This window comes from Sinocyclocheilus anshuiensis, unplaced genomic scaffold (genome assembly GCF_001515605.1).
Source record: "Sinocyclocheilus anshuiensis isolate Anshui unplaced genomic scaffold, SAMN03320099.WGS_v1.1 scaffold283, whole genome shotgun sequence".
In the NCBI taxonomy this organism is placed as follows: domain Eukaryota; kingdom Metazoa; phylum Chordata; class Actinopteri; order Cypriniformes; family Cyprinidae; genus Sinocyclocheilus; species Sinocyclocheilus anshuiensis.
Genome location: NW_015549605.1, coordinates 3,531,296 through 3,544,099, shown reverse-complemented (window position 1 = coordinate 3,544,099; position 12,804 = coordinate 3,531,296). Strand labels below are relative to the sequence as shown.

General features: G+C 36.9%; 3 protein-coding genes and 1 pseudogene across 4 annotated transcripts in view; 3 read left to right on the top strand and 1 right to left on the bottom strand.

The window, feature by feature from the left end:
• Positions 1–2,633, top strand: part of LOC107658896 (peroxisome assembly protein 26-like) — a 6,558-nt gene extending 3,925 nt beyond the window's left edge. Inside the window, exons 3-7 of the mRNA XM_016447609.1 lie at positions 1–158; positions 246–392; positions 1,609–1,931; positions 2,059–2,205; positions 2,295–2,633. Of these exons, the coding sequence (XP_016303095.1) occupies positions 1–158; positions 246–392; positions 1,609–1,931; positions 2,059–2,205; positions 2,295–2,398 (879 nt within the window). The 3' untranslated portion in view covers positions 2,399–2,633. The remainder of the gene's footprint in view (positions 159–245; positions 393–1,608; positions 1,932–2,058; positions 2,206–2,294) is intronic.
• A 476-nt stretch (positions 2,634–3,109) lies between these two features.
• On the top strand, positions 3,110–6,718 carry LOC107658890 (ubl carboxyl-terminal hydrolase 18-like). Of its 2 annotated transcripts, XM_016447600.1 has the most exons (12): positions 3,110–3,232; positions 3,329–3,358; positions 3,632–3,703; positions 3,863–3,959; positions 4,713–4,849; positions 4,930–5,009; positions 5,114–5,248; positions 5,516–5,611; positions 5,780–5,929; positions 6,013–6,159; positions 6,257–6,306; positions 6,470–6,718. In XM_016447600.1, the coding sequence occupies exons 3-12, from the start codon at positions 3,643–3,645 to the stop codon at positions 6,522–6,524; spliced, it is 1,008 nt and encodes a 335-aa protein (XP_016303086.1). In that variant the 5' UTR covers positions 3,110–3,232; positions 3,329–3,358; positions 3,632–3,642; the 3' UTR covers positions 6,525–6,718. The 2 variants fall into 2 exon arrangements, with proteins under 2 accessions (XP_016303086.1, XP_016303085.1); XM_016447599.1 differs by having other exon boundaries at positions 3,110–3,358.
• Positions 6,719–6,990: 272 nt separating this feature from the next.
• Positions 6,991–7,831, top strand: lyrm5a (LYR motif containing 5a). Its single transcript, XM_016447635.1, has 3 exons — positions 6,991–7,053; positions 7,297–7,380; positions 7,574–7,831. The coding sequence occupies exons 2-3, from the start codon at positions 7,336–7,338 to the stop codon at positions 7,784–7,786; spliced, it is 258 nt and encodes an 85-aa protein (XP_016303121.1). The 5' UTR covers positions 6,991–7,053; positions 7,297–7,335; the 3' UTR covers positions 7,787–7,831.
• A 498-nt stretch (positions 7,832–8,329) lies between these two features.
• Positions 8,330–12,804, bottom strand: part of LOC107658733 (sodium-coupled monocarboxylate transporter 1-like) — a 5,777-nt pseudogene continuing 1,302 nt past the window's right edge.

Below are 12,804 nucleotides of genomic sequence, written 5' to 3'. Positions count from 1 at the left end.
TCGGTTCGGCTCAGCAGCTCACCCGCGTGTCCGGTAACCGCTCCGGTGGACGCTGCCCTTGAATATTTAATGGTAAAGAAAGACTTTCAGGCTGCTCTGGATACGTGCGAGAAAGGGCTTGAGAGTTTGGGCTCTTTTGCAGAGCAGGAGGACAGCAGGTGAGTTTTTATATATGACATGTTACAATGAAATTATATTTTGCATTTATAGTTATTTCAAATGTAATTCTAAATCTTTCCTTACAGCTTCAAGTATGTGGAACTGAAAGCAGCATTGACTATAGTGGGGATTCAGGCATTGGCGGAGCTCAATCAGTGGCGTGGAGTTCTGCAATGGGTTTTGCAGCAGTATGGAGAAACAGAGAAAATTCCTGCCAAGATTATCCAAATGTGGTCAGAAGAATCGGCATTAATCTCACAAATTACATTAACCCTAAAAAGTGCAAAACTATAAATAGACATCAGAAAATGAATTTATTGCTATTTTCTATCTTATCGGAACTCAAATAATACAATTTCATGATTTTTTAAATTTTTTATTATTTTAATGTTTGTATCCCCCAGGATACGTCACCCCTTTGGGGATATAAATTCACTGAAAACAGAACACTTGTTTATCGATGCTTGTTACAACATGGTTGTAATTCCTGAATGCTTTGATTTGGAATAAGGTTGGTTTCTTTTTAAAGAAGACACAAGCCAGATTATTGCTGAAGTTAAAGCATTTAAAAAAAAATAAAGTATAAAAAAGTTATAAAAGTTTGTTTACAGTAAAGATAATGTATATTATTTTTATATTTTATATAAAATAAATATTTTATAAAATATGTTGCACTCTAAAATTGCTATAAAATCAAAACCAAGTTATGTTCTAAATTGGAAGTTGATATCACAAAAATTGTGGTTCTTGTGATTGTTTGGGGCGCTATACCAAAAATAACCATTGGGTTACACCCAAACTCTATTGAATTTTTTTGATGCAGTTTTCTGTCAAAGTATCACTTCTATTACAAAACAGTTACCTAATATGGAACCTTGACTGCCAGACCTTTCCAACTATATGCATTTTGTCTAGATTACAAAAAGTATTGATTTTCTGAAACACAAGCTACAAAATCACAGTCTATATATATGTTTTTATATCTTGATTTATACCCCTAAAAGGGCAACGTATCCCCTGAGATGCAAACATTTAGAGACAGATTACAAAAAATGTAAGCACTTAATTCATAAGATTTTAATGTAAACCTAATGCTGAACAACAGCTTTTTAAACAAGTACGTCCCATCCAACAAGTATAAATATGTGAACTAGATCAACTTTTATCGGAGGGTGAGAAGATTTCCCATTACAGGCGGCCATGCAGTTTTAAATGCTGCCCGTGAGCTAAACAAAGAATGGAGAAATAAGTCACCCCATCTAAATATTCACAACAAACACCCTTTCTAAATGAAACCAAGAAATAAGACCTACACTTTCACTGCTTCTCCCCACAGCTTCTCAAATGTTTGTATCCCCCAGCATACGTTGCCCCTTTTAGGGTTAAACAGCACTTGAGTGTGGGTGAACACACTTCATCACTCCTAATGCTATATAAACCGTTTCACAGCATTCTTCTCTATGTGAAAGTGGATGAGCGGGCCGTGATGAAGGATGCGGTCTGTGATTGGCTGCACTGCTCTGGTAACATGAGCCAGTCGGGGTTCAGCTCTGTGGCTGAGCTGTATTTCCTCCACATACTGGTGCCGATGGGTCACATGGCTGAAGCTCTGGAGATGCTGGAGACTGATGTGGGTCGGCTGGCCTTCACTGATGAACAGAGGCAAGCAGCTCGGAGTTTGGTAGACATTCAGAATGAGAAAAATGCAACATCATCCTCTACAAATCCTGAATCTGTAGCTGTGACGACAACAACTTGTGCTTCAAAAAAAGGTGACTTTCTTTTATTAATGTGCTTAAAGTCAAAAATGGCAATGTAATTTGATTCTTCAAACTATATGATTGATGAGGAGATCATTTTATTGTAGAATTGATAATGGATGCAATTTGTGATTTACAGATAAACTGACTCAGCGGCTGACTTCCATGATGAGGTTGTTATACCGAGGTCTTTCAGTAGCCAGTGTGAGAATCAGATCCATCTCTCTGCGCAGAGTTTTTCTGGCTTTAATATTGCTGTATCTTCTTCTCGTCCGTATAGACCCGGGTAAGAGATCCGCTGGCCATTTTTATGCAATGCATCCTCAATAATTACTTTAATTAATTATCTTTTTTCTGCTATTTCTCCACTCTCAGCTCTTCCCTCAGCTTTCCCATGGCTGCTCCGCCTGCATGGACTCCTTCAGCAGATGTGGAACACCATGTTTGGACCTTATTACAGAGCCAACAGCCGGAGTTAGAGTTTTAATGGAGTTATCCTGGAATTAACTGTGAAACAATGTTGCCACCCCTGATTTGTAATACTTAATACATCCTGTGTTTGTCATGGGCATCTCTTATTGCTGCATTTACTTATTATAGATTAAAAAAAAATCACTGAATTATATCAAACTACTGATAGCCTATTTAAAATGGATGGTATCCTGGAGAGAAGTATTTCATGCAGATCAAATGTAATTTAATTATATAATAAATGTGTAAATATGTTTTTGAATGTATGAGTTCATGTGGATCTGCTCCAGACACAGTATGTAAATTATATAAACAACTATTTATTGTACATCACATTGAATAGTCACGGTTAAGACTAGTTTTAAGTTTTATTAATATGTACTTTTAAAATGCACTTTTAGTAAGAATAAGAACAACAGAGGTTTTTATCTGGGATATTAACTAAAATTAAAACCATTTTTTGTGATTTAAAATGAATGTCAACTAAAAAAACAAGCAAACTTGTTTTGTATCTGCTAGTTGCCAAGGCAACATTTCTCATTTTTATTTTAAGGTGAAGAACTAAAATAACTAAATCTAATAAATAAAAATGAATACAGACATATTTGTAAAAACAAACACTAATAAAAAAATGTAATAATAAAAATAGTAATAATAATGATTCAATCATGTTTGTTAATAACAACAATACTAAGTCATTTATTCTGAACCGGGTGTTAGTTTCGTATCTGTGATAGAAACTGATGCGTGAATTGAAAGTGAAAGTAAAATCATCTGTTTCTGTTTATGTCTGTATGAAACTCATTGTTATGCTACGAGTAAAAGGGAGCTTCTTGAAGAGGGTAAATATTTCTTGAAGAGGGTAAATATTTCGTCAGCTTAGTTTGATTTTCTATAACCAATATGCAGATTAATGTTGACACAGCAGGTTTCCATAGATACAACACTGAGAAGCGTTTGCAGTCGTATACAGTGGGTATGGAAAGTATTCAGACCCCCTTAAATTTTTCACTCTTCGTTATATTGCAGCCATTTGCTAAAATCATTTAAGTTCATTTTTTTTCCTCATTAATGTACACACAGCACCCCATATTGACAGAAAAACACAGAATTGTTGACATTTTTGCAGATTTATTAAAAAAGAAAAACTGAAATATCACATGGTCCTAAGTATTCAGACGGCTGCAATATAACAAAGAGTGAAAAATTTAAGGGGGTCTGAATACTTTCCGTACCCACTGTATGTCTGTGGATGGGAAAGTATTGGAGTAAAATGGCTCGACTATACTACCGCTCTGCATCATTGGATTATGGTAGGTCATCAGAGACTTGCATCTATCATATCACATATTTTTAATTAAAAAAAATACTGCTACTGTAACTACTGTCATTTCAGTCTTTTTAACCATTTTTGAAATTTATCCAGAAATGCTGGAACTAATAATGATCTTAAATATGATCTAATGTTTCAGAAGTGAGGGGCCTTTTAAACTACAGTCTGTCCTGCTGTGTTAATGCTTTGCTTCAGTCCTTTTCTGCCACCACTGAACTCCTGGACATACTGAACAAGTAAAGCACTATTGTCTTTTGAATAAGCTGCATACTCGAGACTAGCCATGCTTAATTTGGACATTCAGAAATCTGTTCTGAACAGATTTGGGAAAATGTAGCATTACATCATGTGCTCATCAATGGATCCTCTGGAGTGAATGGGTGCCATCAGAATGAGAAACCAAACAGCTGATAAAAACATCTCATAATACTCACGACTTCATGACAATCATCGTGTGAAGTGAAATGCTGTGTGTTTGTGAGAAACAAATCCATCATTAAAGCATTACGAGTCTATAATCTATAATAACGCTTCCTCTGGTGAAAAAACCCATCTCCTGAAGTCCTCTAACATCAAAATCCATCGACATATTTGTGTAGAACTGTTTTGTACTGTTTTTCTTTCTTGATCTGTGCATATTTCACGCCTGATTCTGACGAGACAACTTTTTTTTTTTTTTCCACTTGAGAAAGCAATATTATGGATAGAGGACTCAAACAGTTTTTTCACTTCACAAGATATTAACTGATGGACTGAAGTCATGTGGATTACTTGTGGATTATTGTGATGTTTTTATCAGCTGTTTGGACTCTCATTCTAACGGCACCCATTCACTGCAGATGATCCATTAGTGAGCAAATGATGAAACTCTGAATTTCTCCAAATCTGTTCTGATGAAGGAACAAACTCATCTACAACTTGGATAGCCTAAAGGTGTGAGTAAATTTTCAACTATTTTTTTCATTTTTGGGTGAACTCTTCTTTTAAAGATGCCATCCATCAGATGGGACTGATGAGAGGAACGTCCCACTGCAGTTGAGGAACGCCCTGGAAGCCATGAGGGACAAATCACATCCTGCTCCACACATAAACTTCCTCAACTGCCTCTACCATCAAGCCATCCGACGTATGCCTCACATCACCCTAAAATCTTATACTTATGGAAATAATGTCACTCAGTGGTGTCATTCTGTCATTCTGCTGTAGCATCCACTCAACAAGATGCAGATGAAATATTCCACATCGTCCTAAATCTCAGTCAGAAGCAGATGCCTGATACTGCTGTGGTGGGTTTTCATTAAAAATAGATGCACAGATTTTGTTCAGTATACTGTCAGTGTAAATGAGAATAATCAGTTATGTTAAACTCTTTATCTGTTTACTCTTTCAGGCTCAGGAAATCCGCAGTCTCTATGAGATAAAGGTAGAGACCCAGGTGGTGTGTTCAAAGTGCAAATTCATTCACAGAGCGCCCAGCTCTCTTTTCAGCCTTCCTTTGGCAATCTGTGAAAGAGAAAACACCCTGGTAAATAATTTAAAGTGAAATTTAAAGGAAAAAAAACATTTCTTCTGTTGAACACAAAAGAAGATATTTTGAAGAATGTTGGTAACCAATCAGGGGTAGCCATTGACTTCTATATTATGGACAAAAATACTATGGAGGTCAATGGCTACCAGCAACTGTTTGGTTGAATCTACATTCATTTTTAGTCATTGTGCATCAGTAATGTACATTGTAATGTAGAAGATCTTGAGCTAATCATGCTTTATTATTCTTCCTTATGTTCTTTAGGAAAGCTGCATCAACTCTTTTTTCAAGCTACAAAAGCTGCCGGACAGCGAGAAGTTTTACTGTGACCGGTGTGATGAAAAGCAGCCGTGCACTCATGTGTGTGCTTTATTTGTTATTATCTAATAGTATAATCTTTCATAAATTTTGATGGTTTGTTTTTATGTGGTAATATAGCAAATCCAAGTAAGATTTATCCTGATTTCAGCACATAGTGCAGTGCATTGTAAGTTAATTGTTTTGCTTTTTTTTTTTTTTGTCATGTAGGAAGTGAAACTTGCCTCATTGCCTCCGATTCTGTGTGTCCACTTGAAAAGATTCAGAAACAATGATGGTTTCACCAGGAAACTCTCCAACAAAGTCACCTTTCTTGAAACATTCAGCACTGGCATTTTTGCTGCAGGACAATCAGAAAATGTATGTTTAGCATATATTTAGTAAAGAACTCTGCAGTCATAGTAATATTGTCATATGCTTGATTTGTCGTATGCTTGTTTTAGGCTGATTGTCTCAAGGCTGATGAGTGTTACAGTCTCTATGCAGTAGTAGTGCACATAGGAACTGCCATGTTTGGTCACTACACTGCTTTCATCAGATCAAATCAGGACGAGATGTGGTTTTATGCTGATGACAGCCGAGTGCAACCAGTAAGAGATAGTGACTGACTGATTTAACTAGTATCTGAAATAGTTAAGACTGAAATGTAACTGATATTGATATGTAATTATTTTATTTATCACATAGTCCACATGGGCAGAAGTGCAGGTCACATATGGAGGGTCCCATCGTTATGGGTATGTTAAACATCAATCATTCTAAACTTATATAGCTTCTCACAGGCACTTCAAAGGAAAGCAAAACAAAAATGGAAATATTTTAAATAATTACTTTATTCTCTTTACATTTCATCCAAGACATCTTCCAGTTTTTAATTATAATTTTGCATGCTGTTTTTAGAGACACAGCCTACTTTCTTCTGTACAGGAAGAAGAGCTGGAATTCATCTGGATAACTGTTGGGAACACTGACTGCAGCACTTGATGAACACTATATGAATTAATGCAGAGAATATTCCAAGATTAGGACCAAAGTCTATTTATATTTTGGGTGTAAGTATGAAGAAAGGTGTTAAAGAATGTAAATCAGTATATTTTCATGTTGATTGGGGTTTATATAGGACAGTAGTTTGTGTAGGATTATGCTATTTTGCCAGAGAATGTTTTGTGAAATGTATGGATATTGATAAATAATTAAAAAAAAATGTTTTGAAATAATGTCGTCTTTTATCTCAAGTTCTTACTTTTCTGTAAAGCTCTAATGTAAAAATACTGTGCAAAAATACAATGTTTAAAAAGGTTTACATGACATGTACTCGACTGGTTCAAAGCCACAAGGAGACTTTTATTCTGAAAAATGCAAAGACGCAACCTGGCTTTTATTTTGAGAAGCCATTGCGCTTCGTGACTTTTATTTTGGAAAGCATCCATACCATGGCATTTTCCCCGCACGTCCTGGTAAACGCCTCCGTTATGATCTTGTAGGTGAGCAAACGTTGTCATAAACCATATTTCTTACAAGAAACTTTACTACCCAGCTGAAGATTACTTTATCCATTCAGTAAATCGGCTTTTAGCATCTTAATAATCTACAAAGTACGACAATACAATATGAGGAGAATTATATTTGAGGAGAATTTCAGTCCACATTTTTTGTGTGTTGCATGCTATTAAACATAATAGGCAACACATTGTGGTGTATTATTGTTTGTTTGTTCTCTGTTTTAGGTTTATTGTCTGCCTAAGGATAAAAAGCGAGACATTAAAATGAGTAATCCACTGAGAGGTGAAGTTATAAGATTGTACAGAAATGTAAGAAGCATTCTTTCTTTTTTCATCTGTTCTTTTCATATGAAATGTTGTCCAGTGGTACTTTATGTCATCCTTTACTGGACATAACATTACATGGCAGCCAAGTCACAAAATAAACAAACACAGAAAGAAGAAATGTAAAATTGTACTGATGACTATCCATTGCTTGGGTAATGCATTTCTTTTTTTACAGCTTCTGTATCTTGGACGGGAATATCCAAAAGGCACTACATACTTCAGGGAGCGTCTGAAAGCAGCTTTCATGAAGAACAAAGATGTCACCGATCCTGAGAAAATCAAAAAGCTGGTTGACCGTGGAGAGTTTGTGATCAAAGAACTCGAGGCGCTTTACTACCTCAGGAAATACAGAGCAATGAAGAAACGCTACTATGAACCAGAGCATTAATCGATGTCTCTGTCACACGTGCCAGACTGTACAGTATATATGTCAAAGGTTAAATCCTTATTTTCTGTACATTTCTGAATGTCTGTTTTTCATATGTTGCACTATAACAGATTTGGACATAAACCTTTATTTTTACTACTTTTAAGTCCTTGTTAAATTTACAGTAGACAGTTATTTGAATGTCAAGTACATATGCGTGTATATTTAAAGACATTTCAGTTTTATGCTGTTCTAAGCAGGTGTTTGTGTAGACCGCTCTACATCACAGAAAGCAAAGTTGGTTTTTCCAAAGGAGTTGTCCAGCTCCTGCACCAGGTCAAACTTTCCTGCACTACCGGAAACCTTTTAATGCCAATAATTGAAAATGATAAAAGTGATGGGAATAGTGTGAGTATATTTGTACATGTATATTTGTATATATGCGTGCATTAAAGAATATACTCACTTTTGCTTTGAGTACATTGTAGGCTTTGTAGAAGGTGAGGTCTTCTTTTCTGTCTGCCACCTTGGAGAGAAACTTAGAAAACACCAGTTACTTTGAACAATGACAGCAGAGTGCTTCACATATCAGAATGTCTCATACCTGAAACTTTGCTGACAACGAGACCCACGGTAATGACTGTCACAGTCCCCATTGGGCCAAAGTACAGGTATGAGAGCGAGTACCAATTATCAGCCAGGAAAGGCCTGAGAAGAAATGGATCCTGTTTATGTACCAGCCAATAGATTTCGATTCAACTGATTTTTGCAAACCCACCTTTCTAGATTTTCCTCTGTTTGCAGTCCAGTTAGTGCTGCCTGAGAAGTTACAGCCGTGTGTCACCAGAGCCAACGGTCTGCTGTTCTCTGGTCGTGGAGGGTATATCTGTGCCCTGATGCACACCCACAGTGACAGTGCCAAACCGGATATCAACCCTGCTAAACCTCCCTAAAACAGCCACACTTTTAAAGGAATAGTTGACCCGAAATCGCTGAAAATTTACTCAGACTCAGGCCATCCAAAATGCAGATGAGTTTGTTTCTTCATCAGAACAGATTTAGATGTAATTTAGCATTACATCACTTGCTCACTAATGGATCCTCTGAAGTGAATGGGTGCTGTCAGAATGAGAGTCAGAACAGCTGATAAAAACATCACAATAATCCACACCACTCCCGTCCACTTTTCCCAGGATGAAGGATTTTTATGGATTATGAACTCATATTTTGGTCAGAAGCAATGGTTTAAAGTTAAAACTCAATGTTGGATTTGTTTCTTACAAACATGCAGCTTTTCACTTCATGTTAATTGATGGACTGAAGTCATGTTGTGGATTATTGTGATGTTTTTATCAGCTGTTTGGTCTCTCATTCTGACGGCACCCATTCACTGCAGAGGATCCATCGGTGAGCAAGCGACGTAATGCTAAATTTCTCTAAATCTGTTCTGATGAAGAAACAAACTCATCTACATCTTATGGCCGGAGGGTGAGTAAAATGTAAGCAAAATTTAATTGCATATTAAAATCTATATTTATGCAAACCTTTGCATTAGCGCAAGGAAATAGGATGCCAAGAGAAAAAAGGCCCAGTAGAGGTCCGCCAACCACTCCTGCGATACTAATAGCAGCCTGTTGAGGAACAAACAGACAGAAAAATTAAGATTATTCCATTCCATCGCCCTGTAATTTCACATAATTCATCAGTAACCCACCTGTAGCATCCCTACCATTAGTCAAGTCAAGTTGAGCTTTATTGTCATTCTGCTACATGTGGGGACATACAGTGGAACGAAATGTCGTGCCTCACAGGACCACGGTGCTACATAAATACAGGCATACAACAATGAAGTAAAACAGTAAAACCTATACACAACTTGCCTACTGACTGATTTTGACACTAAATATACTATATATATAAATGTTTGCCTATACATAAATTAAAAAAATACAAGCTATACGAATGCTTCACATAAACACTGTACCTACAGTGGGTACGGAAAGTATTCAGACCCCCTTAAATTTTATTGTCATTCCGCTACATGTAGGGGCATACAGTGGAACGAAATGTCGTGCCTCACAGGACCATGGTGCTACATAAATACAGACATACAACAATGAAGTAAAACAGACCCACTGTATACACAACTAACCTACTGACAGATTTTGACTATAAATATACTATATATAAATGTTTACCTATGCATAAATTTAAAAAATACAGACTATACGGATGCTTCACATAATACTGTACTGTACATGTGCAAAGAGAAACATCGTAAGTCAAACAACTGGCTGGGGAACAGTGCAAGATGATTTGTAGTGCATGAGCATGTAAACATGCACATATTACTGAGTCTTTTGTGGGATTATGTACACAAAGCAGTGTGTGTGAAAAGTGTCTAGTGCGCATAGAGGAGAGTGTTTCTACAGGTGGTTTGTACAGGCCCTGTAACACACTTCGGGGGAAGGCGGGGTGATTTGAGTTCAGGGCTCTCACAGCCTGGGGGAAAATGCTGTTGAGCAGTCTGCAAACTGGAGCGGATCGAGTGTGTTGGGGAGGCTGGTTTTGATGTTGTGCATGACTAACCTCTCAAAGCACTTCATCATGATTGGAGTCAGTGCTATGGGACGGTAGTCGTTTAGACAGGACACAGGTGATTTCTTTGGTACCGGTATGATTAATGATGCAACACCAGCCATTCTGATGCACACGGCACCATAAAACAAACCTGTGATTGGGGAATAGTAGGTGGAATCACTGATTATGCATTAATGGGCTCTAAGTGAAGATATTCACTCACTCATGCCCTTTGAAGCCCAGGACAGCTGCTTTTCTGACAGACTGAGGTATGGCCGTATCAGATCTGCAATAGTTACTGCAGCCAAAGCAGGAGGAGACTGTACTATAGACATTAAACATGATATAATACATGCTCAAAAATGTTAATTTGATAAATGTGGTATGAACATTTTGTCTTTAACTCACTCACATATCATTCCATATTTTAGGTTTCTCAAAGAACCTTTCAGAGAAGTTCTTAAAAGAATCGTTTTTCTTAGTGTGAAGAACATTTAAAAAATCTAAAGAAACTTTTTCTACCATAAAGAACCTGTGCAATGGAAATGTTCCATGGATGTTGAAGGATCTTTATGGAACCACAGATGCCAATAAAGAACCATTATTTCGAAGATCTTTTTGAGATGAGTGAAGATCTTGTTAACTAAATCAGTTAACTAATGTTAACAAATGAAACTATAATGTAAAGTGTTTCCTGATTTTACGTTTTCTCACAATCTCACAACACTATCAGAACATTATAATAGACTTAAGAATATAGCACAAGAGTTATAGTTTAATGGTCATTTATTGTCCTTTTTTGAGTCATGCTTTAATTGTATGGCAAAGAGCTGATTGGACATTCTGCTAAATATCTTCTTTTATGTTCCACAGAATTTCATATGGGTTTGGAACGACATTATGGGTAAGAAAATGATGAATGTACTTTCTGGGTGAACTGGTTGTCTTAACAGAGAACAAACCTTAATGTGCCACTATATGCTGCTGCCACAAACAGTCCTGGCACGCCAGGATATTCACTCAGGATGTCCAACACCAGGTATGGCATAAGCTTATTGCATATAATAGAGAGAGACATTAATGTAGCATATTCCGAATTGATCAATAATGTCATATAAATGTTATCGAGAGTTTTAAAAACATGCACATGCACAGTTATTTTTTATTGCATTTGAGATGCATTGTTGTGGTTTGTACCTGATCCAAAGCAGACACCTTTCTTGCTGTCCATGGATCACAGTTTTTATAAAAGGAGTATAGACACAAGCCACAAAATACTGAGCATATTGATATAGCCCAGAGACATACTAAGTTAATGTATAAAGCCCTGGATAGAGACAAAAACGCAGAGAAAAGTGGTTCAGATATTGCATTCCTTTTAGTGTGAATTAGAGTTTTATGATTTGTGCAGTGCTCACATTTTGGCATGGAACATGGACTTGCATGATATGTATCTCTGCACCTGAGCTTGATTGATGATACCATAGACGCTGGTCCAGAGGAACGTCCCTCCCACTGTGATGCTCCAGAAAGTGTGTCTCCTCAGAGGGTTTGGATCGAAGCTGAGAGGGTCAGACACAGCATGAGAAAGACAAGCGTTTAAAGAGATAGTCCAAGCAAAAAATTCTGTCATTTACTCACCCTCATGTCGCGCTAAACTTGTATGAGTTTCTTTCTTCTGCTGAACACAAGGGAAGATATTTTGAAGAATGCTGGTAACCAAACAGTTTCGGTTCCCATTTACTTCCATTATATATTTTGACCATAAAATGGATGTCAGTGGAAGCTGAAACTGTATAGTTTCCAACATTCTTCCAACATTATCTTCTTTTGTGTTATGCTGAAGAAAGAAACTTGTACAGGTTTGGAACACATGAGGGTGAAAAAATTATATTTTTCTCTGGACTATCCCTTTAATTATGCATTCCTGTCAGTCATGTTATAACTTACTCCCATAGGTTGAGCCGCCTGCCCTGGGCGGAGTCACTGATGATAGTGGAGATCCCGCCCTGCAGCAGCACTGATTGGACGATGACAGCCAAGAGCCCGGCCAACATGATGCCCACCTGGAATACATCCGTCCACACCACTGCCTTCAGACCGCCCTGCCAGGGTAAAGGCGCATTTTAATACATATACATTATATAAACATAAAATGCCAATTTTAGTGTTGCTACACTGTTAAAAATAAAGGTTCTTTATTGGCATCAATGTTTCTATGAAGAACCTTGAACATCCATGGAAACTTTCAAATGCAGAAAAGGTTCTTTATATTCGAAAATGGTTCTTTTGGGAACCAAAATAGTTTCATCACTGCAAAAACACCCTTTTGGAACCTTTATTTTTAAGAGTGTTCTGTATCATTTTAATATAGCAGGGATTCTGAAACGTTTTCGCCTGTACATCTTGTATATTTTCACTCAACTGAAATAAAATGTCAACTAAAATAAAATAAAATG